The 25,318-nt window shown below is 31.3% G+C and overlaps 5 protein-coding genes and 1 long non-coding RNA gene across 9 annotated transcripts; 4 read left to right on the top strand and 2 right to left on the bottom strand.

The window, feature by feature from the left end:
• The first annotated feature begins 3,106 nt into the window (after positions 1-3,106).
• LOC104726802 (peroxidase 66-like) lies at positions 3,107-4,677 on the top strand. The gene is made up of 3 exons (XM_010445753.2): positions 3,107-3,519; positions 3,617-3,805; positions 3,938-4,677. The coding sequence occupies exons 1-3, from the start codon at positions 3,307-3,309 to the stop codon at positions 4,502-4,504; spliced, it is 969 nt and encodes a 322-aa protein (XP_010444055.1). The 5' UTR covers positions 3,107-3,306; the 3' UTR covers positions 4,505-4,677.
• A 74-nt stretch (positions 4,678-4,751) lies between these two features.
• LOC104726794 (uncharacterized) lies at positions 4,752-6,404 on the bottom strand. Its single transcript, XM_010445741.2, has 4 exons — positions 6,222-6,404; positions 5,516-5,763; positions 5,137-5,356; positions 4,752-5,052 (listed from the first exon to the last, which is right to left on the bottom strand). Exons 1-4 carry the CDS (start codon positions 6,387-6,389, stop codon positions 4,930-4,932), a joined length of 759 nt encoding a protein of 252 aa, XP_010444043.1. The 5' UTR covers positions 6,390-6,404; the 3' UTR covers positions 4,752-4,929.
• A 1,809-nt stretch (positions 6,405-8,213) lies between these two features.
• On the top strand, positions 8,214-11,566 carry LOC104726779 (MADS-box protein AGL71-like). The gene is made up of 8 exons (XM_010445723.3): positions 8,214-8,349; positions 8,730-8,916; positions 10,161-10,245; positions 10,362-10,423; positions 10,537-10,636; positions 10,737-10,778; positions 10,904-10,945; positions 11,198-11,566. The coding sequence occupies exons 2-8, from the start codon at positions 8,735-8,737 to the stop codon at positions 11,333-11,335; spliced, it is 651 nt and encodes a 216-aa protein (XP_010444025.1). The 5' UTR covers positions 8,214-8,349; positions 8,730-8,734; the 3' UTR covers positions 11,336-11,566.
• A 1,638-nt stretch (positions 11,567-13,204) lies between these two features.
• Positions 13,205-16,387, top strand: AGL72 (K-box region and MADS-box transcription factor family protein). 4 transcript variants are annotated; one of them, XM_087465369.1, is made up of 9 exons: positions 13,249-13,297; positions 13,445-13,520; positions 13,683-13,881; positions 14,789-14,873; positions 15,019-15,080; positions 15,185-15,284; positions 15,608-15,649; positions 15,735-15,776; positions 16,058-16,387. In XM_087465369.1, exons 3-9 carry the CDS (start codon positions 13,700-13,702, stop codon positions 16,151-16,153), a joined length of 609 nt encoding a protein of 202 aa, XP_087321495.1. In that variant the 5' UTR covers positions 13,249-13,297; positions 13,445-13,520; positions 13,683-13,699; the 3' UTR covers positions 16,154-16,387. The 4 variants fall into 4 exon arrangements, with proteins under 4 accessions (XP_010443997.1, XP_087321498.1, XP_087321495.1 ...); XM_010445695.2 differs by lacking the exon at positions 13,445-13,520 and having other exon boundaries at positions 13,205-13,297; XM_087465374.1 differs by lacking the exon at positions 15,608-15,649.
• A 372-nt stretch (positions 16,388-16,759) lies between these two features.
• On the bottom strand, positions 16,760-19,323 carry LOC104726745 (uncharacterized). Its single transcript, XM_010445679.3, has 4 exons — positions 18,605-19,323; positions 18,433-18,500; positions 17,359-18,327; positions 16,760-17,270 (listed from the first exon to the last, which is right to left on the bottom strand). Exons 1-4 carry the CDS (start codon positions 18,774-18,776, stop codon positions 16,932-16,934), a joined length of 1,548 nt encoding a protein of 515 aa, XP_010443981.2. The 5' UTR covers positions 18,777-19,323; the 3' UTR covers positions 16,760-16,931.
• Positions 19,324-22,845: 3,522 nt separating this feature from the next.
• On the top strand, positions 22,846-23,372 carry LOC147948920 (uncharacterized). The gene is made up of 2 exons (XR_015573824.1): positions 22,846-23,006; positions 23,150-23,372. It is a non-coding gene; the product is annotated as an uncharacterized LOC147948920 (long non-coding RNA).
• Positions 23,373-25,318: the final 1,946 nt, after the last annotated feature.

Genomic DNA, 25,318 nt, shown 5'->3' with positions numbered 1-25,318 from the left:
TGGTTTGTAGTTGCTCATTGGTACAAACTCCAATTATTATGATAGTGCCTGCACACAATTCAATATTTCAAACTAAGGGGGGTTATTGGATCCTTGATTTTAATGGATTTGAAATCCTTATAAGATTTGGAAATCCACATAGAATCCATGGATTTTAAAATCAAATAATATGGATTTGAAAATCAAATAATGTGGATTTGAAAGTCAAAGAAAGTGGATCTGAAATTCCTAGATAATAGAATTCAAAAGTTATAAAAGAAATAGAACTTATAAAAATAATTTCTCATGTAGCATTCTCAAGTGAAACAGTCCACATATTTGATGATATTGTCTCTCTCCACTCGTTGGCATAGTCTCTTTGTTGTTCTTGGGTTGTAAGTACTTCAGTATTATCATCGTCATTAATTTATTCAACAACTTCTTCTGCACTCTCGATTTTTTCTGGAAAAATATCCGTTCGACAAAACTTTCGCAGAAAATTATGTAAACCAACACATGCAAGTACAATCTTTGTTAGTGTTCCTTGTCAAAGCATCATTTAATATAATGTCCGAAATTATCATATCCGATATTTACGTATTGTTACGTATTGTTATGTTCGTGCATGAACACTCTTTATGATTTTTACGTAAAAGCACTTTGACTGCATCGTAATAATAGTTAGCACCCAAATAACGTATTGTGAGTCTGTGTTATCATGTCATTATAACCTATTGTGATTTGGTTGAATTCTGTGTTATTAACTTATTATTATCATGTCATTATTTATTTCATTATTACGTATTGTGATTTTTTTTCCAAATCCACCCAAATAACTAGGTGGAGACCAAGGATTTCAATCTCTATATTTACAAGTAAAACATATTTTCAAATCCATCCAAATCCAATATGAAATCAAATCCATACTCAAATCTTTAATAATGAATAAGGGGTGATTTTAATTAGGATTTAGAATTCATACATCCAATAACACTGAATTTTAATAAAGATTTTAAAATGAATGATTGAATAACAGATGATTTAACTTGGATTTCTAAATCCATTCAAATCAAGGATCCAATAACACCCCCTAATTGGATAGCTCATAGACGTAACTCGTAAGATATAATATTTCATAATGTGGGAAAATTTAGGCAGAAAACTAAACTAATTTTTAAGGTCTATAAAAATGTGGATTTTCTTATATTATATTAAAGACGTACACTCAAATTGCAAAATATAGATGGTTTTCCTAAGACATGGAAATCGATTATTGATAAGGAGACTCCACAACTTAAACGGAAGTCACTAACCCATGACAACTTTGTTAAAAATATGCATATTACCAAACAAACTCACAAAGACAAAAACAAATTTATACTATTCTTTTTGGAAAGTCTTATTACAAGCCAACCAATAATTTTGTTTGTTTTAAGTTCTATTTCGAATCCATAGCCTACGAGTAATTTAATAAGGAGACAAATTTAACTGTGATCAACCTTAAATTTTAGCTTGTAATGGGGGTTTATTGTATGCTTAAGCTTTTATTTTTGATTAATGGGGTTTTGAAGTTTAGTGTAGATTTAGTTTGTCGAAACTTCAACGGTACCTTGTTTACCTTTTGGTTATTTACCTACATTTTTACAACCAATTTTATGTTTCTATTTTAATTTAAGTTAAGTGTGCTAAAAATTATTAAAGTAAAGATTAATACTTCTTAATTCAACCACATAGGAAACCACATAGGAAAATATTTAGAAAACTCATAGAATTGAGTTTTTGGATTTAAAACCTACAAATTTTAGATTTCCCTAACTTTTTGGAAAACAGAAAATCAAATGGATACCTTCCGGACACTGGACACACATTTGACATCACCTAAGGTTAAGCATTTGCATAATCAAGTCCAGTTTGTGATCTGATTCTTACAGTGTATAAATTATTTTAGGATTGTACTCCTTTTTTTTTTTCCTTAACTCAAGAGTGATCCTAAAGGCTTTCTAGGCCCAAAGACTAATCTTCTGGGACCGGGGGAAACAATGTTAAATTTCGAACCCCCATAGCCAATACTACTCGAACCCAAGTGGCGGGACTTTTCTCCTTTTACCACTGTCTTCCTTTCTTTACGAGGTTATGTATTGAACATATATGATCAATATTAATGGCTGTATAAGTATAAATAATACAGGTTTTTAGAATGCTCATGTTAACAGAAGGATAAACAATGTGCGGATGCCATGTGGTATCAAGAAATGTAGTTTTAAGTATTAGTATAAATGTGGTATTATTTGTTTTATTTCTTTGTTGTCGACCGTATGGTGCGTGGTGCGTATCCAATGCACGTAATCCTCTTCGGTTGTACGCAAATCCAATTTTAATGTAATTTTCTCGTTTAAAAATTGAAAATTTCATTAGAATATTTAGATAATTCTCGTAACTACAATGCAAACAGTGCCGTACACGTGAGAAGAAAGAAAAAAAGCAAAAAGATGCAGAAAATAAAATAGTAGTACTACAAATCCTTTCACCAACCGTACTGCTAAGCCAAGGCATATTGAAACCAAACACTGATAGGCATAACTCAACAGTAGCTACACCTTTATGACCATCTTCTTGTTTAATTCTCTTCTTTATGCTTTCTTAATCTTACTCTATATCCACACAAACGACGACACACACATCACAATGCCACCATTTTACATCTGATTTTTTAGTCTATATTACTCATATTTAAACTTAAGTTAACCCAACAACCACCTTGTCATGCGGTTTATTTGGTACCATCCCTGTTCTAAACCGTTACCTTTCCTAATATGGCATCATCATCCGCATCAGGATTCTATTTTAAATGGGATTTTTTATTATTTTGAAATTCAACTATGTTACAAAACAAAACAAAAGTTTACTATAACAGAAAGAGAAGATTTTGTCGTTAGATATGTTCATGGTCAAATGTATAATAGATTAGATATATTCATGGTCAAAATGTATACACTTTTTTAATATGGTTTACCAAAAAACAGATTCTATCCAGCACGGCTGTACATATTCTAAGTTTCACCAAAGTATATGCTTCGACTCAAAGTACGATTATATATTAAGGAGAAAAGAATTTGAACACCGGAATATATGCATGTTTGTTTCAAATAATTTGAGTAACTTTAAAGCATGTGTTATACACATATACATTTTCTAGAATATTAGCCTCTCATATCCTCTCCTTATATAACCAAAAGTGTCCCGCTTCTTCTTCTTCATCAAATCCTCAAACAACTTCAAGAACCACATAAGAGTGCTTTCTGAGGCCCAAAACACGAAAGCATTAAAATGGCATTCTCGAAAGCACTCATACTTGCTCTGATCTTTGTTGTTTTTGCGATAGTTAAGCCTTCAGAAGGTTCTCTTAATGCTCATTTCTATGATCAATCGTGCCCCACTGCTGAAAAAATCATACTTGACACTGTTAGGAATGCTTCTTTGTATGATCCCAAAGTGCCTGCTCGTCTCCTTAGAATGTTCTTCCACGACTGTTTCATCAGGGTATGCATCTTGATCTTCTTTCTTCAATCTTTGATAATTGATCCAGTTATATGTAGGTGAGTTTTGTGTAAACTATTTGGTTGGTTGGTTGTTGTAGGGATGTGATGCGTCTATTCTACTAGACTCGGTAGTGTCAAACCAAGCTGAGAAGGATGGTCCTCCAAACATCTCGGTACGGTCATTTTACGTGATCGAAGATGCTAAGAAAAAGCTCGAAAAGGCTTGTCCTCGTACGGTATCTTGTGCCGATGTAATCGCCATTGCAGCCAGAGATGTGGTCACCCTGGTAAATCCCTCTATTACTTTATATATGGTCTATCCAGTTAACGTTTTCTTCTTCAGTTCATTTCTGTAGTTTCATTTTAAACATTTTGGTTTACTTGTCCATGCCTCTTTGTCATATATCTCTTTTTTTTAGTCCGGTGGTCCTTACTGGAGCGTACTAAAAGGGCGAAAAGACGGAACAGTTTCGCTAGCCAGCGAGAGTACAAATCTCCCACCACCAACGTTCAATGTTTCACAACTGATCCAAAGCTTTGCAGCGAGAGGGTTGTCGGTGAAAGACATGGTTACGCTCTCAGGTGGCCACACCATAGGGTTCTCTCACTGTTCTTCTTTCGAGCCCCGTCTTCAAAACTTCAGCAAAATCCACGATATTGATCCTTCGATGAACTATGCGTTTGCACAAACCCTGAAAAAGAAATGCCCAAGATCAACTAACCGAGACAAGAACGCAGGGACGTTCATGGACTCTACAGGCTCGGTTTTCGATAATGTTTACTACAAGCAGATTTTGTCTGGGAAAGGAGTGTTTGTGTCTGATCAGACGCTTCTTGGCGATTCCCGGACTAAGAAAATCGTTGAGAAGTATGCTCAAGACCAAAAAGCTTTCTTCAGAGAGTTTGCAGCTGCCATGGTGAAACTTGGAAACGTTGGAGTCAAGAAGACCGGACAAGTGAGAGTTAACCCCCGGTTCATCAACTAAAAGCATAACCCCTAACAAGCAACCTAATGAGAGTTTCTTTTCTTCAAATTTGACTTCAATTATACTTGATATTCTAATAATGTACACCGGCCAGTTTATGGATCGGTTTTTAAACCTTCTAATTCTCAACGAGTTGCAGAGTATGCTTTTAAAAGGAAATTTGTTCTGCTTCAGTGAACTTACCTTTATATTCATCAGCATTTTCACTTACTGGTTAACAAATTTGAGTCACTTAACATCAAACAGATATGGAAAAACGAGTCATAGATAGACTCATGGCGGCTTCTAATAAACGCTGAACCAGCGGAAACCATGAGCTTAATTCAGGTAAATATTGATCTACACAAGCTTAATCGATGGCTCATAATGTTGTATGAAAGTAATTAATGTGAGAAACACAAAATACAGAGAAGATGAATCAGTGTTCATGCAAAAACAACATCAGAACGGAACACATACTTGACACCTTTGGAGACATTCCTTCCTTCATGCAACATGCACTTGTCTCCATGGATGTGAAAGAGAGCCATACCTTCCACTGGAGCTACCTGCGATATTAAGCAAGTTTAGTTGATGATATATCAACAAAAGATGAAATTAAGACCAAAGAAACAAATTCGAGAGGTGATTACCTCAGCCACGATACTGTTCCTTGAACCATAAAAGACGGTTTCTCCACCTACTAAAGGCTCAGCTGAAGAAGAATCATTTGTCTTGCTTGAACTGCTCTTGGATTTTGATTTCGTGCTGTTCCCGCTTAGATATATCAACAATGTGTAATAAGTCCGCTTTCCATCTTCAAGATCAGCACTTTCATCAATATGACGACCAAAATGCTGACCAGCACTATACCTGAAAATTCACAATCCCACTGTGACAAACCTAAATACATCCATAGACCGCAACGAAGAAACATGAAAAGAACATATTCTTTGCACATCTTTCAACAATTTTTTTTAACCATTACCAAGAAACAAAGAATGAAACTTCAAAAATGTTGGGACTACAAACCTGTAAAATCTAATGTTTGGATTCAAGCCAACAGCAACCTTCCTCCTAATCTTGATATCAGTAAATAAATCGGAAAGCCCCGATTGCCATAACGTATCAGCAAGGACGGGATCGTTCACTGAGATTCGATGGTTATCCCTATAAGCTTCACCATAGGCTGGACCACGACTTCCTTGGTGAGTGAAACCGAGAGACTCTGCTATTTTAATAAAACCCTTTGATTCATCAGAAGTCAGACAGTTTTCCACCTGAAATCATAAACCCCAAATGTATAAGAAACCTCCTAAAGCAACCAATCTATACTTCAAAATGTTATGTATCATACACATGTGTTATCTAACATCATATTTCACAAAAGAAAAGTTATGAACAAAACCAATCTAAACAAGAAGAAAGCGAATCAATTTCAACAAAAAAACCTAAAACCCATTAAAATTTAGCTTTTTAAAGAGTTCCAAGCAAAATAGTTTCGCAATTTTAGCTTTTAACCTAGATAGATTCGAACAACTCACTGATGATGATAATGGAACATAAACCCATCAATTTGAGCTATAATACAAGAATCCGCTCATCAAAATCGATAAAAATCATAAATTTACAACTTTGGATTCCATTATTCTCCAGGAATCATCGGGAGATATAAACCCCTAAAGCACGAATTAGGCTTAAACTAAAATTTGATAAAATGGTTTTGTGAGGAGCTTACAGTGAAGAGATCATGGTTCTTTAGATAAGAGACATTGAGATTTGGTTTGAGTTTGATCTTTGGCCACTTTATTGATGATTCTCCATTGTCTCCCATCTTCGCGTTTCTAGCTTTCTGGGGAGGGTGTAAGATCAGATTGAGGTGATGATTTAAATTTGTTATATTCATTTATAATTTTTCTTTAGGGGTTTTTTACTCAAAATTCATATATATGATTTTTGCGAAGCCCAATTTTGAATTTTAAGCTCAATAATTGTATAGATGGCCCAATTACAAGAGTGTTCCTTCCGGATCCATGTTTTGATGACACACATATGACTTAACAAATGTGTCAAAAATGGCTCTCTTAAGAGCATTCATAATGTGTCTTATTATTATACTATTTTTTTTAAATGTGTCTCATTTTCATTTTGTTGTTTTGTTAATAACATATGTGTTATGTCCAATTTTAATTTTAGTACTTGTGACACGACGACATACTAACGTAACTCATCCTACTATATTAATTGAGAAGTACAAAACTAAAAATAAACTTAAAAGTGTAAAAAATTACATGTAATTGCCATTAGAAATTGTTAAATAAAGGCTAAAACTGCTGAGGCTATAAAAGATAATTAGTAATTATTAAAAATTAAAAATCTTACTATATTAATTAACCAAAATTGTGGGGTTACATGGATAATCAATCCATTTAAATTAAATACATAAACCAAAAAAAATCTAAACCAAAAAAATATTCCCTTAACAAAATCTTTATCCTCTTAACAAAAAAATCTCAAACCATGAATTCTTAAAAAATTTAAGTTCTTTCAAACGTGTCTATAATCAAATGTTTAAACTATTTATTCATTGTTACAGCCTCAGTTTTTTATTGATGTCATTTTTTCAATAAACATATTAAAAATTGAAAAAATTGCTAAGATTGTAAACCAAAAATTTCATTAATAAATCATTATAAATAATTTAATTAATAAACTATTTTTGCAAATTTTTCTAAAATAAAATGTTCAGCCCGCGGTCTACCGCGAGTTAATACCTAGTTGAACAATTAAACGATATGTTATGATCAAACCGTTGTTCGTATACAATCGCAATATGTCAATGTATGTAAACGATGTTCCATTAGATTGTGTCTTTTTATTTTGGATCCTATCTTCTTTTAATAAAATGTTGTTGACAAAAAGGACAATATAGGTTTTGGTCACATTTGTGAAAATAATAAAATGCATCCATATGGAGGAGCAAGAAATTGGAATCAATGTTGACCGGCCGAATCCCACGACCGAAAGAAAAAAAAAAAAAGGAAGAAAGAATAATTCATATTCCCCTTATCACGATTTAGACTTGAGGTTGAGGACATAATGGTGTGAGTTATTATACTATTATTTCACTTTCTTTTCTCATATTTTAGACACATACTCTTATCACATTTTCTTTCAAGAGAAAAGAGGAATATTACTAAACATAACCAAAGAAACCAAGTAAAAGAGGAAAAAAGGAATCTGTGTGTTGTCTGTTGAAGACGAGGTCTCTCATCTCATTTCAACAGAAGCTGACTGTGATTTGTGGGAAAGCTGAAATAACATACGTGTTCTTATATAATTGGTTGACAGTGCACATCAGTGTACGATGATGTCGACACGCCCATCGAAGAACACTATTCTTTAATATCTTTATACATGTATTATTATGATCTATTCCACCCACTCTTGTCTTCTGTCACCAAAAAAAAATTAAAAAAAATTAAAAACCAGATTATCACCTGTATTTTTAGAACTTAGTCCTTTAAGTTTCCACAATTTATATATTTTTAGTTAATTAATTGTTTTTTTTCTTCTGCTGCTCTATTCTTAATTTTACCAAAAACAGATAAAGTCATGGGACATTTCTTTAATCAGAAACTGGGACACACTCACTTTTGTTTTTTCTTTTCTTAAATACTAGTGTTCTCTCTATTCCATTGTTGATCAATTATTTATCCAACTAGTTCACCAAAAGAAGAAAATAAAAAGTCTGTTTTCTTCTTTTTCCTTTTTCTCTGTCCAATTAATCAGAACACAGAAAAAAAAAAGAGAGCAAAGCTTAGACTTAGGGTTTGTGGCTCTTGTACAAAGAGAGAGACACAGAGGTAAACACAAAGCATCATCATGAGATCTAGTTCATGCCCCTTTCCAGGGTTTTTATTTTCTACCATTGTTAAGCTTTTGTTTCATTCCATTCTTTGTTATTTCCATCTCTTAAATTTTTTTTTTGTCGGCTGATTTTTTTCTGGAAAAAAATTATGTTCTTTTGGGATTTTGAAGTGAATCTAGATAAATCTTGTTTTGAATCTCTTCAGTTTCCTACATTTTCTTGGGAAAGATGATTATATCAAACTTTGACTTCCGGCTTTGAATCTCCTTCTCGTTTTGCAATAGACTATCTCTTTGGTTTTGTCTGGAATGAAAAGTCCTTTTGGATTTTTAGTTAGGGTTTCAATCTGATAAATCTTGGAATGTAATATGGCAGGAAAGATGGTGAGAGGGAAAATCGAGATCAAGAAGATCGAGAACGTGACGAGCAGACAAGTAACGTTTTCTAAGCGAAGGAGCGGTCTCTTTAAGAAGGCTCATGAGCTTTCGGTTCTATGCGATGCTCAAGTCGCCGCCATTGTCTTCTCTCAGAGTGGAAGATTATACGAATACTCTAGCTCCGAGTAAGAATATTCTTTCATCTAATATTTTACATATATGCCTATTTCTAAATCCTTTTCTACACATAGATTTATAGAGTTTGAGTGTCTCTATAGCTTTCTGTAGTGAATAGTTCTATTTCACTGAAGAAATCGTACTAGAGATTTTGCAATCACGTTAAAGATTTGCCTCTCTCTCTCTCTCTCTCTTTTTCTTTTTTCCTAGCTAGTTCCTGAAAACATTGATTTTTGTTTCTTTAAAAAAGAAAAATACTTGTGGAAATGAATATACTGAGATAAGCTTGAGGATGTCAATTAATAGCAAAACTAGAAAGTTTGACTAAAAAGGTTGTTCTTCAAGCACGAGCAAGTGGATTAGGGTTTTCAGAAAAGACGTTTCTTGAACAGTGAACCTCGTATACCTTGGAACTTAAATTGTTTACCCACGCAGTACCCACTTGGCATCTGGTTTTATTAGAATACCCCAACAAAAATGAATATACGAACATGTAAGTACAGAAAATTGTATATATTATGGATGAGAGAAGAAGATTTAAAAAGAATCTCTCGGGGATCCAAACTTTGTCACTAGATTTTCAATTATGAATATCAATTATAGCCAACAAGAAGTCTGTACATAGTTCACGTTATGATTCCCTTTGTTTTTGTTTTTTTTGTTTTTTGGTTATATATGGTTAAAATTGGCTTAAAATTTTGTGTAGGATTCATTTTGTATGATTAATTCCTATTCTTTCGTTTTGCATTTCATGCTTAGCAACCTTTGTGCAGCCACAAAGTCTTTATTAAGTTTGATGATTGCAAAAACGAATTTGATTACATAGAATTAAAGTTAGCCAACAAAAAGTCTATACATAGTTCATGTTATGTTTCGCTTTGTGTTTTGGTTATGGTTAATTCGTGGCTAAAAAATTGGTTTTTTTTTTGTCTTGATTTATAGAGCAGGATTCAATTTATATGATTAGTTCCTATTGTCTCGTTTTGCATTTCATGCTTTAGCAAACTTTGTGCAGCAACCAATGCTTCATTAGGTTTGCTGATTGCAAAAAATAAAGAATTTTGATTACATGGAATTTATCCAAATAAGATATCTAACGTTATCCAAAACTCGGTTGACAGTCATGGTAGTCCGTATAAAATGATAACATGTACTTGTAACTTTTTGAGAATGTTCACACATAATATTTCAATTCTTATGAATGTACCTCATCATTGACAAAGAAAGCATCTCTTGTGAACAAACTTTTCAGGATGGAGAAAATTATAGAAAGATATGGCAAGTTTAGTAATAACTCCTTTGTGGCAGAGAGGCCCCAAGTAGAACGATACTTGCAGGTTAATTCTCTATCATGCATACCTTTTTTTTTTTAGTGTTTCGTTTTTTTATATATACATTATGTTAATCTGGAATATATTTGGATGATAGTTTCTATTTTTGGGTGTATATATAGGAGCTGAAGAAGGAAATGGATAGAATGGTAAAGAAGATTGATCTTCTTGAAGTTCATCACCGGTTCGCATCTCACTAGTCCTGTGGTTATTCGATTTGTATATATATACTATACTTTGTTTTAGTCCTAAAGTATACTGAAATTTGTTATCTCTTGAATGACACTATATATAAAGTAAGCTGATGGGGCAAGGTTTGGGTTCGTGTTCAGTGGCAGAACTTCAAGAGATAGACACTCAAATTGAGAAGAGCCTTCGTATTGTAAGGTCAAGAAAGGTAAGAATTACATACACACACATAGATTCATATATTTTGTATATATATATACACACAGGTTAATGATGTAATGTTCTCATTGGTTGATCTTGGTGCGTAGGCTGAGTTATACGCAGGTCAACTGGAAAAGCTAAAAGAAAAGGTACGTACAGTTTTTTTTTTTTTTTTTACTTGAGTAACTTATGATATACAAATTTAATTTTTGAGATTGGTTATATTTTTTTCTATGTGATTTTAATTTATTGATCTTTCATCTTCGTTTTCTAGGAGAGAGAGCTCTTGAACGAGAGAAAAAGGCTGCGTGAAGAGGTAATTACGCACACACTCATCTTAGTGCTTGCATCTGTTGCTTTAAACTTTAAAGCTATGTTGGGGTATATGAGTTGCTTTTAATAGCTAACTCTCCTCGAGTTACATTGTATCACGAACGCTCATTCCTTTGGTTTGGTTGAATTGACAAAGCATATTTCATATTTAAAAGAAAAAACTACAAATAGGTAATAATGTCTTTATGCATGACTTTTATATATACAAATTATGAAAATTATACTCTATTTTCAGCAAATTAGAGAAAGGTTGATGCGACCGGTGGTGCCACTAACATTACAAATATGTGATAAGGGTAAAAGTACTGAAGGTGGTGGTTCGTCGGATGTTGAAACCGATCTATTTATTGGATTGCCCGTGACTCGGCTATAACATATTTCACACGTTCCGTAAATTGGCTGATCACAGTTTTTATTACTTCAGTGGGTTCGATGTTTGTAATTGTACCTACACCACTGATTCCATAGTTTACAGTTTTCTGAGTGCTCTTGACCATCTCTCAATATGTGTATAAACAGGAAATAATTTGACATGTATAAGTTGTCACTTTAGACTCTTTAGTTTTATTTTTCGGAATAATCAAACGTGACGGTTTTGTTTCTATGTCTAATCTGGCGTCGTCTTATCTCAAAGCCTTAATTAACAAGTCCGTATTTGAACTTTTTAGTTCTCAAGAAGATTATTTATATCGTCAAGACCAAATCAAGACGAACAGTTAAAACAAATCTTAGTCTTGATATTGCAGGAAAGTGTAAAATACACGTGGATATGTCTGGTTGCTTATGAAATTACGTCTACTCTATGATGATGATGATATCGACGCGCCAATCGAAGACGTTGTCCATTTTTCCTTTACATTTTCCATTGATGAATCAAACTTTGGCTAAAACAAAATCTTACTCATTTTGAATTTATAGTCAAGACCAAATCTTGCTCGGATAAAAAAAAAAAAAAAAAAAAAAAAAAAAAAAAAAAAAAAAAAAAAAAAAAAATCTTGCTCGGATCCATAGTCTTCCAAATATATTGCTCAGAGTTAATGAAACTAACACTAAGATGAGTGTGTGCGTATGAATGAAAACAAACAATTCCACTTTTTGATTAAGCAAGATTTTCTTTTTGTTTTTTTGACTGGGAAACCTAAGAATAATATTAAACTATGTAAAATTTTATTTAAATACCTTTGGTAAAATGTATTAACATGAAAATTAAAAGCAAAACGTATCGGAAAAAATTGGGTTAAGTGAGACTGAAATTAAAAAATATATATATTTTAGACCAATTTTATTTTTTCTAATATCTTCATTTTTATATTATCATATGTACAGTATGTTGACTCTGCTTTCCATTTATTACTTTCAGTATTAATTTATTTTCTGTTATTATGTTTTCAGTTCTTCTGAAAATAATTCTAAATTTTTATTGAATCTTAATATAATATTTTAAAATGGTAACTATGATTTTCTAATGTTATTTGTTTTTTTTTTAGTTTTTATGATGTATCATAGATAAATTTAGAAAAACTTAAATATAGAATCTGAAAAATGATTAGAGGTAAATATTTAAATATCTCCCACAATAGCTTTGGAATAATAAGTTTTTCTAATTAGTAATAAAATATTTATAACTATATTTATTTATTAATCATATTTTAATCACTATCTATGAGCTGTTCAAACAAAAACAAAGTCACTTGGTGATAACATTCCTCATATTTAAATTCATGCATTAATGATGTTTTCACCGTTAAACTTGAAAAAATTATTCAAAAACTTTTTTTTAACGAAAATCACATACTCGATCTGTTTCAAAATATAAGATGTTTTTTTGCCTACAAAAAAAAAAACAATAATAGAAGATATTTTGGCTAAAATTATAAAATTTAATAAAATAATTAATATCTTTTGTTTTATGTGTTTTAGCATTAAAAACATAACTTAAGTATCTAATTAAAAATAATTTGATAGTTGACAAAAAAAAAAATAATTTGATCAATAATAATTTTATAAACAATAGAAATAATCAAAAAATTGTTTAATTTAACTTTTTGCATGGAAAATTTAAAACAAAATGTCTAAAACCATCCTAGTAGAGAGAGTTAAAAGTTTCGACAAACTGATTGACCCACACTAGAACCAATTCATCCGGTTCGGTTTAACGAAAAGTTGATTTTACATAGACAGAGAGATTCCTCTTAGCTGCTTTTCCTTACCTACTGCCTACGTGGGCTAATGGAAAAAAAACGTTACCAAATTAGAGAAGGCAGATTCTTTATTTTTCTTAAACAAAGAGGTTAGACTTAGGGTTTGTGGCTGCTGCGCTAAGAGCCTAAGAGAGGTAAACACAAAGCACTTTTGTTAATTGTTGTATGATTTCACTTTCCACCAAATTTTCCTTCTTTTGTCTGATTGCTTTTTCTTTTCCTTCTTGGAGTAAATTATTCCTTATCTATCCAAATTTGTCTTCTTGAATGACTTTTTGAAGCAAATCTCGACAAAACTAGCTCTCAAAAGGGTTTTGGGAGTTTCCTTTCATTTCTCAGATTTCTCACGTTTTCTTGGTAAAATTCTCACACTGATAAATCTTTGAGTTGGTTTTCAATCAAGAAACCAAACCATTTCTGGGTTTTGACTTTTGGAGTCTTGTGAGTTTGTTTCTCTGATCTGCCAGCAAATCTTTTACATTTAGTTAGGGTTTTTATAAATCTTGATTGGTTTTGTAGGAAGTAAAGTAATTGAAATGGTGAGAGGAAAGATCGAGATCAAGAAGATCGAGAACGTAACAAGCAGACAAGTCACATTTTCCAAGCGAAGGAGTGGTCTCTTTAAGAAGGCTCATGAGCTTTCTGTTCTGTGTGATGCTCAAGTCGCAGCTATGATCTTCTCTCAGAAAGGAAGATTATATGAATTCGCAAGCTCCGAGTAAGTATCTTAAATCAGCTTGACAATATAATTTACTCTAATCTATACTGTTTCAAAACTCTTTTTGTGATGTTGAATTAAATGTTGTCTGATTAGTACTTGTGTAGTTGAATATTTCTGAACAAATAGTACTTGAGATTTCTTAATATATAGGTAAAAGATTTTGCTTGTACAAGTTGTTAGATTTTCCCAAAATATTCCTCTTTCACATTTCATTTATTTTATTTATCCTATGGTTTTATTTGGAAACAATTATCTTTCTGTTTTAACTTCCTGTTCTTTTTTTCCATTTATAGTTCAACTTGAGGTTTATCTTATGAATTAATTAGGGTTTTCAGACATACGGATTATTGAATATTGAGCCTTAATCTACGTTGGAACTCAAAGTGTCAAACTGAAACCCACAAACCATTTGACATATTATTCTGTTCGAAGAATGAACTTTTACAATTTAAGAACATATATAAAATCAAATGAACTATCTATATATGAGATAGTGTTTTGTCAAACCGTTTTTCTATATGAGTTTGTTGATATATTGTTAATGTTCTGAGTCCAAGTTCTAATCCATGCTTCCCATGGTCTAGTTAATTAGGTCGGACGGCTCACTAAATTAAGTAGGCATATGGTTGGTTGAGAATGATTTGCATAACATAACAATACATTAATCATGGACAATTTGATTCATATCTAGCTGGTTTTATAGAATCGACACAGACATGTCCAACAAATATCTTGTTCATGATCAATACCAATATATAAGGCCATATGTCTAGTATAATAATATCCATATGTGATTATAAAGAGCCATAGATGGAATAAGATGATTAACCATGCAAGAGAGTATTCACATAATCTTCAAGTAAACCTAACAACCTAATGAAGCCTTTCTTGAGATATGTCTTAGTATCCAGAAGACGATCAAGCGATACGCTGAATATAAGAGAGAGTGCTTTGGTGCAGAAACTCACCCCATAGAGCAATACGTGCAGGTTCATTTTGATATACCAATTCTCAGCATAAATATAATTATTACTCTAGGTTCATCAATTACTTAGAAACCTTTTTGATTCATGTCAAACTTAAGTTTCAAATTACATCTAGCCACATTTTGGTACAACCATTTTGGATTTGCAGGGACTAAAGAAGGAAATGGTGACAATGGTGAAAAAGATTGAAGTGCTTGAAGTTCATAACCGGTTTGTATCTCAATGTCACATATGTTTTCTATATTTATGAGTTAATTGAGTTTTAAGTGGTTCCTAAAGAAAGTGTGCTAATTTTGATAATGTGGCTTTGTTAGGAAGCTCATGGGGCAAAGTTTGGCGTTTTGTTCGGTGAAAGAACTTCAGGATATAGCCACTCAGATAGAGAAAAGCCTTCATATTGTTAGATCAACAAAGGTAAGATATACAAAAAATGAAATAACCAAAAATATACTCCCTCCGTTTCAAAATATAGGATGTTTTAGAGAAGTTTGTTGTTTCATAATATAGTATGTTTTCAAATTTCAATGCAACTTTTAGATTAGTTTAGTATTTTATATTATGCAGTATTGTTTCTGATTGGTTGAACTTATTAAAAGTAAAGTCTTCTTAATCTGCGTGCTTTGCTTAAAACATCCTATATTTTGAAACGGAGGGAGTATATAAAATGAAATCAGATATTTCTTTCGATATTGTACGGCTTAATTTCTTTTGGACTCTATGTCGGTTGATATTGGTAGGCTAAGTTATATGAAGATGAGCTAAAGAAACTAGAAGCCAAGGTTAGAATAATTACAATTCGATTTTGTTTGGATCTTTTGTCCTCTGCCATGTGTTTTTATCGATCTCTCTTCCTTCAAAAATTAGGAGAGGGAACTCAAGGACGAGAGAGTCAGGCTCTGTGGAAAGGTATGTACCATTTGCCAATTTCTATACCTATATGTGCATATATATATATATATATATATATATATATAGAGTCGTAAATACGTACAATTGGATGATAGTACTCATTGTAACTTGAACCCATTTTCATTCACAAAAGAAGTTTTTAACTTATGTACGGAGGGAAATTGGAATATGGCATATTATGCTTTAACAAAAATTGTTTTGTTTTATGACACCAGTTATGTATGCAAATTAAGAAAATAACCAAAAAATTACGAAAATAATATATACTCTTATGTCAGGTTGGAGAAAGGCCAATGGGAATGCCGTCGGGAAGCAAAGAGAAAGAGGATGTGGAAACTGATCTATTTATTGGATTTCCGAAGAGCCGACCATAAAATCGTCCTCGTTCGTTAAACCTCATTCTAGCTATTCATTCTCAACTAATGTTGTATATTTATAGTGTTTCAATCACTTTTATATAAACTAAAAATAATGTAATGTGTACCGGTTATGCTTTATTTTATGGATGTAATGTAATGTATGCTCTTAAGTTTATTTTCTTCTTCATACTTTTAGCAGAACCGATTTGTTCTTATTTATTAATTTAATCTACTATACAATATTTGTTTGTTGAAGATTTGATTTTACGGTAGTTGAACAGTAGATGATTTATGGACTGCACAATTTTAACATTTTGTTCTTAGTGTTAAAGTTTGTGTATAAATATAGAAATTTAATCATGTATGTTACATACTTTGATATATTTGATAGTTCATAGAATTTTAATAGTTTATATATAGAGAGAGATTTCCTTAAAAAGTATGTACACTGCGTTCAATTTTGCGCAACACAGTTCTTCTTATACCATGAATGTTCTCTTGGGACAACATATAATTTAATGTTCATGGATCCATATGGACCACCATCTCAATATACGATATTCATTAATTTTTGAATGAAGTAATTAAGTCATGACTATGAATTGAAAGATCAAGCGACTATGGCCTAGAAACATATAACGATTAATAAAAAAAAATATAAGGATTCATTCACATTTTGATATGAAAATTAAATATAAACACCTATGGCCTTTGGGGAATTACAGAGCTAAATACAAATGGCCCAATAAAGAAACTATTCTAATACTTAATTAGTCGCAGTCCATAAATTAAATCACCAAATGATTTGTCTCAGTTCAGACGCGGTTTCTTGAACGAGCGCGTCTATGATATCCCGCTCAATCTCTGCAATGATCTCTTCTTCTTCCTCTTCAACCTTCTTCTTCTTCTTCTGTAGAAGGTGATCAACTTCCATTAAAGCAAGCTCTCCAGGAACTTGACAACACTTGCTGCTATATCTCGCTACAGCCGCAATATTCATTATTCTTCTGATGTAGTCTTTTTCAGAATCGAGTTCACTGGCTACTTGTGGACTATTCTTCTCGATTTTGTTTATCAAACTAGAGCAAACGTATGCGTCTTCATTCGATTTCGGTCTATCTCTTTCGTTAATCTTGAAAAAAAAAAACGGAATCTATCAGAGCTTGGAAACTTAGTAGTGTGAGTTAGAGAAAGAGAGGAAGATGAAACTAGATTATTACCTGTTTCTGAGGAGGTCGTGTGGCAGAGATGTTTTCAAGAACATTTGACTTTGGTATTTTCTTGAACATCTTGTGTGAAGGCTTGGCTTTAACGTCTCTTGGTTCTGACAAGATAGTCTCTCGCTGTTTGATTCGAATATCGGATGTTGGAGAAGTAGACTTTATTATGGGACGTTGAGTAGTGAGCCTTGTTTCAATCTCTGCCTTTTTGCATCGGTTGATGGGTTTTAGTTGCCTTTGTTTTACTCTGTTCTGACTCTGTTTCTCTCCAGTGGCTTTTGACATGGAAACAAGAATCACTGTTGTTGGCTTTGGCTTCTGATGAATGATCTGTTCTTGTCTGAAGGAAGATGAGGAATTAGGTTTACGAGTGGTGCTTGGTTTGTTTTCTTTATTTGAAAACCTGGTTCTTGGTGAGCAAGAAACTGTTGTGTCTCTTCTAGGCTCATGTAATGGTCTTGCCTCTCTGTTCTTCACCGAGTTTGTTACATCCATACCGACGACTCTTCCAGTGACGACTCTTTCTTTGATTTGTTTTACTATCTGCCTCGCGTAATCTCTCGGACTTCGGTTCTCTTCTTGGTCTTGTTTCATCTCTTTCAGCCTTGAACACCTAAACTCTTCATGCTTATTCTCTTTGTTCAGCTGAAGAGAGAGACGATGAATGTCGAAATCCGATATCCGAGCAGAGGAGATTCTAGGGCTCACCGGTAGAGATCGTGTGCCTTTATTGGAAAGTCTATGGTTTGTGAGACGACTTGATCCATGATAGCTCGACATAGTATGATGATTTGACATTGAATCATTTCTATCAGGAAGAAGGTCAAGACCCATTAGTCTAGCCACCAAGTTTGGTGTTTTGCTTCCTGGTGAGCTGCATATTTCAGATGAAGATGTGGAACTATCAGTCGCAAGAGCTCTCAGTCTTGAACTCTTTGTCCCTACCTCTGTTCTCACTCTCATGCTTACCTACAATTTCAAAGTCATTATCAAAAAAATTATCTCAACTATAAAATTAAAACATATCAGACACCTTAGCAAAAATCCATTTTTTAATTTTTTTTTATGACTTACAGGAATATTCAAAATTTGTTTGTCCTTATAGGTTGTTAATGGTAGAGACTCTTCTATTAACTTCAAGCCTGAAAATTTCACAATGACAACACTCATGTTTATTAGTATCTCTGAAACCAACCAAATGGTTAGAAAAATCAACTTAAGCTGTGTGAGAAAAGAGAGTACACACCTTTTGACCTTGAAGGAGAATCAATGGTGAGGTGATTATGAGAATGGAAGTAAAAATGTTGAAAATCAAACAAGTGGTGAAAAGCAGCCATGCATCCATTTGTTTTTCTCTTGGACTTAGATGAGGAAAAGATTGCTCCATCACCGCCACCGCCGTGGCAGTTTCTTCCCATTTGAAGTAAGAAAAAGCTTACACTTTTTTTTTCTTTCTTTTTTTCACTTCTTTAAGTTAAACACAGTGGTGAAAAGGGACTGACAAAAAAAAGAGTTTAATGAAGAATGATGGATGAGGATACAAAAAACCAAGGAATGGTTGCTTTTTTTTTGTTTTGTTTTTGTAGTTCTTGAGTTTTTTAAATTAGCAGACAAGAGATGTTGGAAGCAGCTATCTTCTCTGCAATTCTCTCTCTTTCTTACATTGGGAATCGAACATGAGGGAAGGTGGTGAAGAATATTTAATGTGACAAGAAATGTGATTTCAAAGAAAGAAGAGGATAGCGAGATAGATAGTAAATTACAAGGTTTTATGAAACTGTAAAAAATAGTTAGTAAGTAGGAGTAGTAGAATTTATTAGATAACGATGGCCACACTTAATCTCTCTCTCTATGTAACCAGACAGCTTGAGTGTTTTACAATATCATTCATTCCCACCACACTTCATCTCTTTTTCTCTTTCTCCTCTCTATCTCTCATCTTCTCTTTCTACTAATTTTGTGTGTGTTTTTCAAGTTTTGAACTTTAAAATTATAAAACAAATTAAAAGCTTCTTTTTTTTTTTAATTTGTTTCCTTATGGATTTTCAAACTCGTGAACCATTTTTGTGGCTTACGTAACAGAATATTCTCACCATATGTAAGAAGTTTGTTTCATGGTACTACCCGAGATGGTTAGTTAGGTTAATGTACAATGTGAATGACACCACAAGTTTCAACTATTTGTGCAGACCTTCGATGTCTTTATATTTTCTAGGATTTTTGTCTTTTGAGTTTTTCTTTGTTCTGATCCATTTGTTTTCTTTGGGGCACAATTTTTTTTACACGTATAGTCCGTTTAGATAATAGTACTATCTTTTACTACTACGCAATGAGAACGATTACAGAAAATTATCTTTGCCATTTTAAAATATAGTAAGAGAATCATAATGAGATTAGTTCTTTTTGTATTAATGACGAGTTGAGAGCGTTGACGATAATTAAAGTTGTGTCTAGATCGCTTTTAACTTAAATTTGAATTCACTTTCCACGTTTTAGAAATAGCATTATGTTTACTACTGATCCTAAACAAGTCATAAATTCATAACCTTACTACTAACTCTCTTTTATTAGAATTGGAATTTGAACTTTTCTTTATGCAATATGCATATATATATATATATATAAATGTTTTGTTTGTTTTTTTCATAGTCATTAATTTTTCCCAAAGTCACATGGTTTTTTCTAGATCATTTTGTTTCTTACACAATTAATACTACTCCATTATCCAAGTCTGTAATTATACACATATATACACAAGAAGAGCAGCCCCCACCCACATTGCCCATACTTTAAAAGGAGAATTCATCTCTAGTGTCCCTATACCAGAAATTCATCTCTGCATTACTCCCACTTAATCTCACTACCCCTTTTTTTAACGAAAGGACGAAACTACCCCTCTAACAATTTTTAAAGAATAGTTGTACCATATATCTCCTAGTTGCACCTTGCATAGTTGTACCATATATCCCCTAGTTGTACCAGTTGCACCATAGTTGTACCAGTTACACCTCGCATAGTTGTACCATATATCCCCTAGTTGTACCAGTTGCATCCTAGTTGTACCAGTTGTACCGCGCATAGTGGGATTCAAACCCTGGGCGCACGCGCATGCGCATGGAGCTCACAACCACTAAGCTACTGTATTTTTCGTTGAACAATTACTTATTTAATTATATTTAACCTAAAACAATCTTCATTAAGAGTAATATTGTCCTTTTACCATTGAGGGAGTTTTGAGAATTTGTTTTGATAGAAAGGGTGTTATGAGATTTTAGCTCCTTTAAAAGAGTGTCTATATTTTATAATAATGGAGTAAGATTTAGTAAAAGATGGAGACGAGATTAATTTTGTAACTACTAAACTTTTATAGCAAAAAAATATACTAAACTTCTTGTACGTTTGCTTACATTTATCTGCAATAAATCCTTTTTTATAGATCAAACTCTACTTGGTGCATAAATTTTTGTTTATCCTTGAACAAATATTGGACCAAGAAAACTTGAGCGACCAAACGTTATTTATCTAACACATTGAATTTTTTTTTATTGCTATATAACCTTTTTATCATCCATTAAGTGTTTGGAAACTTTCACACGGATTTTTTTAAATATTACCACATTTAAAATAAAATAAAGCTTAAGAAATTTGATGTATATATACGAGTTTAAACATTTTCAGCTATAACATAAAATGTTTATAAACATTTAGTTTTAAACATTTTATTTCAAAGTAAAAAAACATAGATACTCGTAATTTCCCCTAAATCAAATACCTTATCAAATCAATGTGGCATGATGACTACTTAAATTATATGCTTAATACAAAGTATCAAACATGATTCAACAACCGATTTTGAAGGGTTTCTTAGAGACCGTCATCTGCTGGTTGCGTAAATTAACTTGATCTACAGGTTTATCCAAGTTGATTATCGTAACTGTTTTTTTTTTATTTAAATGGTTGGAGGAGACTCATGGACATTAATTAGCATGAAACAAACTTATGCAAAACTGAGGCGTCCATGTAGCAAACTTCTCAACCCATCATAAAGGTATGAAATTCCGGCTACCTTCGATCCGCAAACTTGAGACAATTTGTCAACTTCGTCTCTGATTTGTTTGTCATAAGCTTTTTACATGCTTTCTCTAATGGCAATGTAACTATTGTGCTAGATCTGGAAGTAAGTTTCTGGGATTAAAGTTGTAGCAATAAAAGAAACTAGATTTTAATACCGCAGCACAATTTTTAAAAATAATTATTAAAAAAAGTTATGTTTTATTTTGTGTGTTTTTTTAATACTTAGATTCTATAAATGAGTTTTTTTTTTTGTGTGTGTTTAGTACCGGTGAAGATTGGCGTAAAACCTCTCGTGAACTCATATGAAATAAGACTAAAATATTTTGTGTATTTTTGTAGACTAATCCGTAAAAAACTGTATACTCACATATATGTAAACTCTAACCCATAACATGATCTGCAACAAATTTTTTTTAGCAAGTTAAAAGTATCTAGAATATTTAAATTGTGTATACTAATTTCTTTTTGAATTATTCTATGTATGTTTTTGGATATTACGAATAATAATTTCAAATTTTAATATTTATTTATTGGCAAGGGTTTAACTATGTAAATCGTACAAATAAAAGGTTACTTTACCGAATGTATTTCCAAATTAATAACAGGATAATTAATTTTAGTTTTAATGTTTTAGACAATAAATTCATACAGCCATTAAAAAGATGATCTTATTTATTTATAATAATTTTAATACATTAGGTTCGTATGACAAGCAACAAAATGTCATAGGCTTGTTTACTCACAACTAAAAGTAAATTTATAATAAAAAATTAAACGTCTGAATTAGAAAATAATTTTTTTATATTGTGCATTGTCTTATATCACTTTGTGTCATCTTTTAATAGTTTATATATATATATGATATAATATTTTACTTAAACCGTATAAAACATATACTCCCTCCGTTCTAGTTTAACTGTCGTTTAAGGTTTTTGCACACAAATTAAGGAAACTATTAAATTTTATGTTTTGCCCTTCATTAATATATTTTATAATTTTTTCATTGGTTGAAACTTTAAAACAGTAGGGATAAGATTGGAATATTCATCAAACATCTGCATTGAAAATCTAAAACGATAACTAATATGACACAAAAATTAAATCCTAGAACGACAGTTAAACTAGAACGGAGGGAGTATTGTTAATCATATTCAGTTGGGATATTTTTAGAGACAAAACATACAAGTACCTGACTTCCTAAAGGTTGACAAAATATTTTAAGTCAAACAAAACTTTTAAACCACTTACAAAATTAAGTAATATATATTTGACCGAAGATTTTTTCACGATTTTTGTTGAAAAAATCAATGTAATTAAGGTCAACAAAATCTTAAGTCAAACAAAATTTCTATGGTATTATTACTAATATTTGAAAATTCATCTATAAAAGGACAATCAACTCTCTTTTTACTTACTCACTAAGTGGTTTTACAAAATATTTCATAGTAATTCTATTGAACAAAAAAAAAAGTAATTCTATTGTAGACTTGTTTATAGAAAGATGATGCCTTCAAAGTCTCATTTGGTTGCTCTTCTCTTGATCATTTCTCTCATTGTTAATGTTCAATCTATTCGTAAGTTTTTGTTTTTGTATCTTAATGATGTGCATATTTTTCAATATACATATAATTATCATCCTTTTATAATTAATGCAATTATTATAAATCTTATGACAATTATATGTAATTATTATATTTCTAATTGATTAATTTTACAGGAATTATGGATGATTCAGATGACGATTGTAAATACAAAGGACCATGTCACAAGAGGGAAGATTGCTTCCAAAGATGTGGACTAAAAGCACCTTCTCATGGTGCTTTGTGTGTACCGTCAACAACCGGTCCGGAACGTGTATGCTGTTGTCTCTATTAATAGGCAACTGAATATGATTGACAATGTTCAATAAGGTTTAAATAAGATATTATATCATCTCTACATATATTGTTTCATATTATTATATTTTCAAATTTACATGTCTTAATATAGATTAAAGATAATTCAAACATAACTAACTAAAATTAAAAGTACAGGAGATCTAACATGAGTTATACTACAATATGTGTTTTACAACTTATACATTTTTTTTTTTTTTTTTGTAATTTCATGTTTAGTTTCAAATAAACAATTTTATGATATTTTTTGTTTGCATACCAACCCAATATATGAAAATCGAATATGAATAAGACTTAATAAATGTAGAGCTGTAAAATTTGAAAGCCATACACGTCTGATCACAATTCAATATATAAAAAATATGTTTCTGAAAAGAAATAATATAGAACAACAGAAAAAGAGTAAAATTAGGCGATCATATTCAATAAATACATTTAAAAACTAAGATTTCTGACTGATTTTAAAAGCAGTTTTATTATTTATTTTTTCAATTTTTTTTTGTTGTCTATCGTATTTTATTAGAATCTGAACGCATCATATTTGTTATCTGAAATCCTACTATATTAATTGAGAAGTACAAATACGAAACTAACTTTAAAAAATGTAAAAATTTACATTCAAATGCCATTAGAAATATTTAATAAAAATTAATTACTTAATAATAAAGTTAATAAATACTTTGACAAAATATAAACAATATATCAAAATTTTCTAATAAAATATTTTAAATAATTATTAATTTTCAAAAAAAAAAATTATTTTCTTTTTCTATTTAATTATGCACGAAAATTATTATTTATTTTTCAAAATATATTACCAATCAAAATTTTTAAACCTAAAATTTTATATCCAAGTAGATAATATGATTATTTTTAATAACTAGATTTGGAAGATTTCGTTAAGATTTTAAATTATGGTTCTCCTATGGTCTTTCTTTTATTTTATTTAAAAATTATTTTGAATTATCATATAATAATTATGATTAATAAATATGTAAAAAAATTTCTGCATATGTTATGATTTGAATTTTTAAAATCAAAGATATATTACTCAATCTATGAAGAAAAAGTGTGTATTTTAATTTTTCACATTGGCGAATTGGTAAAACTAAATTTATGTGGCTGATAAATTCATAAATTTTATTTACTCACAATTACAATATTATAATTACTACTTCAAAAAAAATCACAAAATAATGATACAAATAATATAAACGAGCAATATAAAACTGTATTATACATCAAACAAATTAAAAACTATAATATTTTAAAATAATTAGTATTCAAAAAGATATATATAGATTTACCGAACAATTAAAATATTAAAAATAAATACTATGTCAAACAAAATATTTAAAAATATATATATATAACAATAAGTTTATTATTATATTATTATTTTTAGAAAAGATATTGACCTGTGCTTTACAGCACGGGATATCTCCTAGTTATCATATTATAAATGATGATTTTATAGACATAAATTCTCATCTAGTAACTGTAACACCATATAACTATGCACCAGAGCAGATACATTTACCATATAATTTTAAAGAGTACGTAAGTCGGTAAGGGCACTATGTTAAATATTATTTAGGGTTTTTGAGGATCAATCAAATCTATCGACTTCAGATAATGGAAACATCAAAAAGATTTGAAAGCGATAGTGATAGAACCTCTCCTTAAAATTCAAAAATTAAAAAGAATCCCACTTGGAGGAGCTAGAAAGGGATATATGTGTATCAGAGAGTCCTTCTCATAGTTAAGAGCGATGAGTCACACACAACCACAGTTGAAATTGAGTTATAAGGACCACATTTTACTTGATATATTTCATTGTTTGATGAGTATTATATAAAGTTTTTGGAGGGTGGTCATCGTTGTGGGGGCAAAGCATGATTTGTCTTGTTGCTTCTACAGTGTCTCAATAATAGAATGGTTGTTTTTGTAGGCAAGTTAGTATTTAGAGTATTGTCGACGGCGAATCAAGA

Source organism: Camelina sativa, chromosome 2 (assembly GCF_030686135.1).
Source record: "Camelina sativa cultivar CO46 ecotype springtype chromosome 2, ASM3068613v1".
Lineage (NCBI taxonomy): Eukaryota > Viridiplantae > Streptophyta > Magnoliopsida > Brassicales > Brassicaceae > Camelina > Camelina sativa.
Note: the sequence above shows the minus strand (reverse complement) of the source record. Positions and strands in the feature narration are given on the sequence as shown.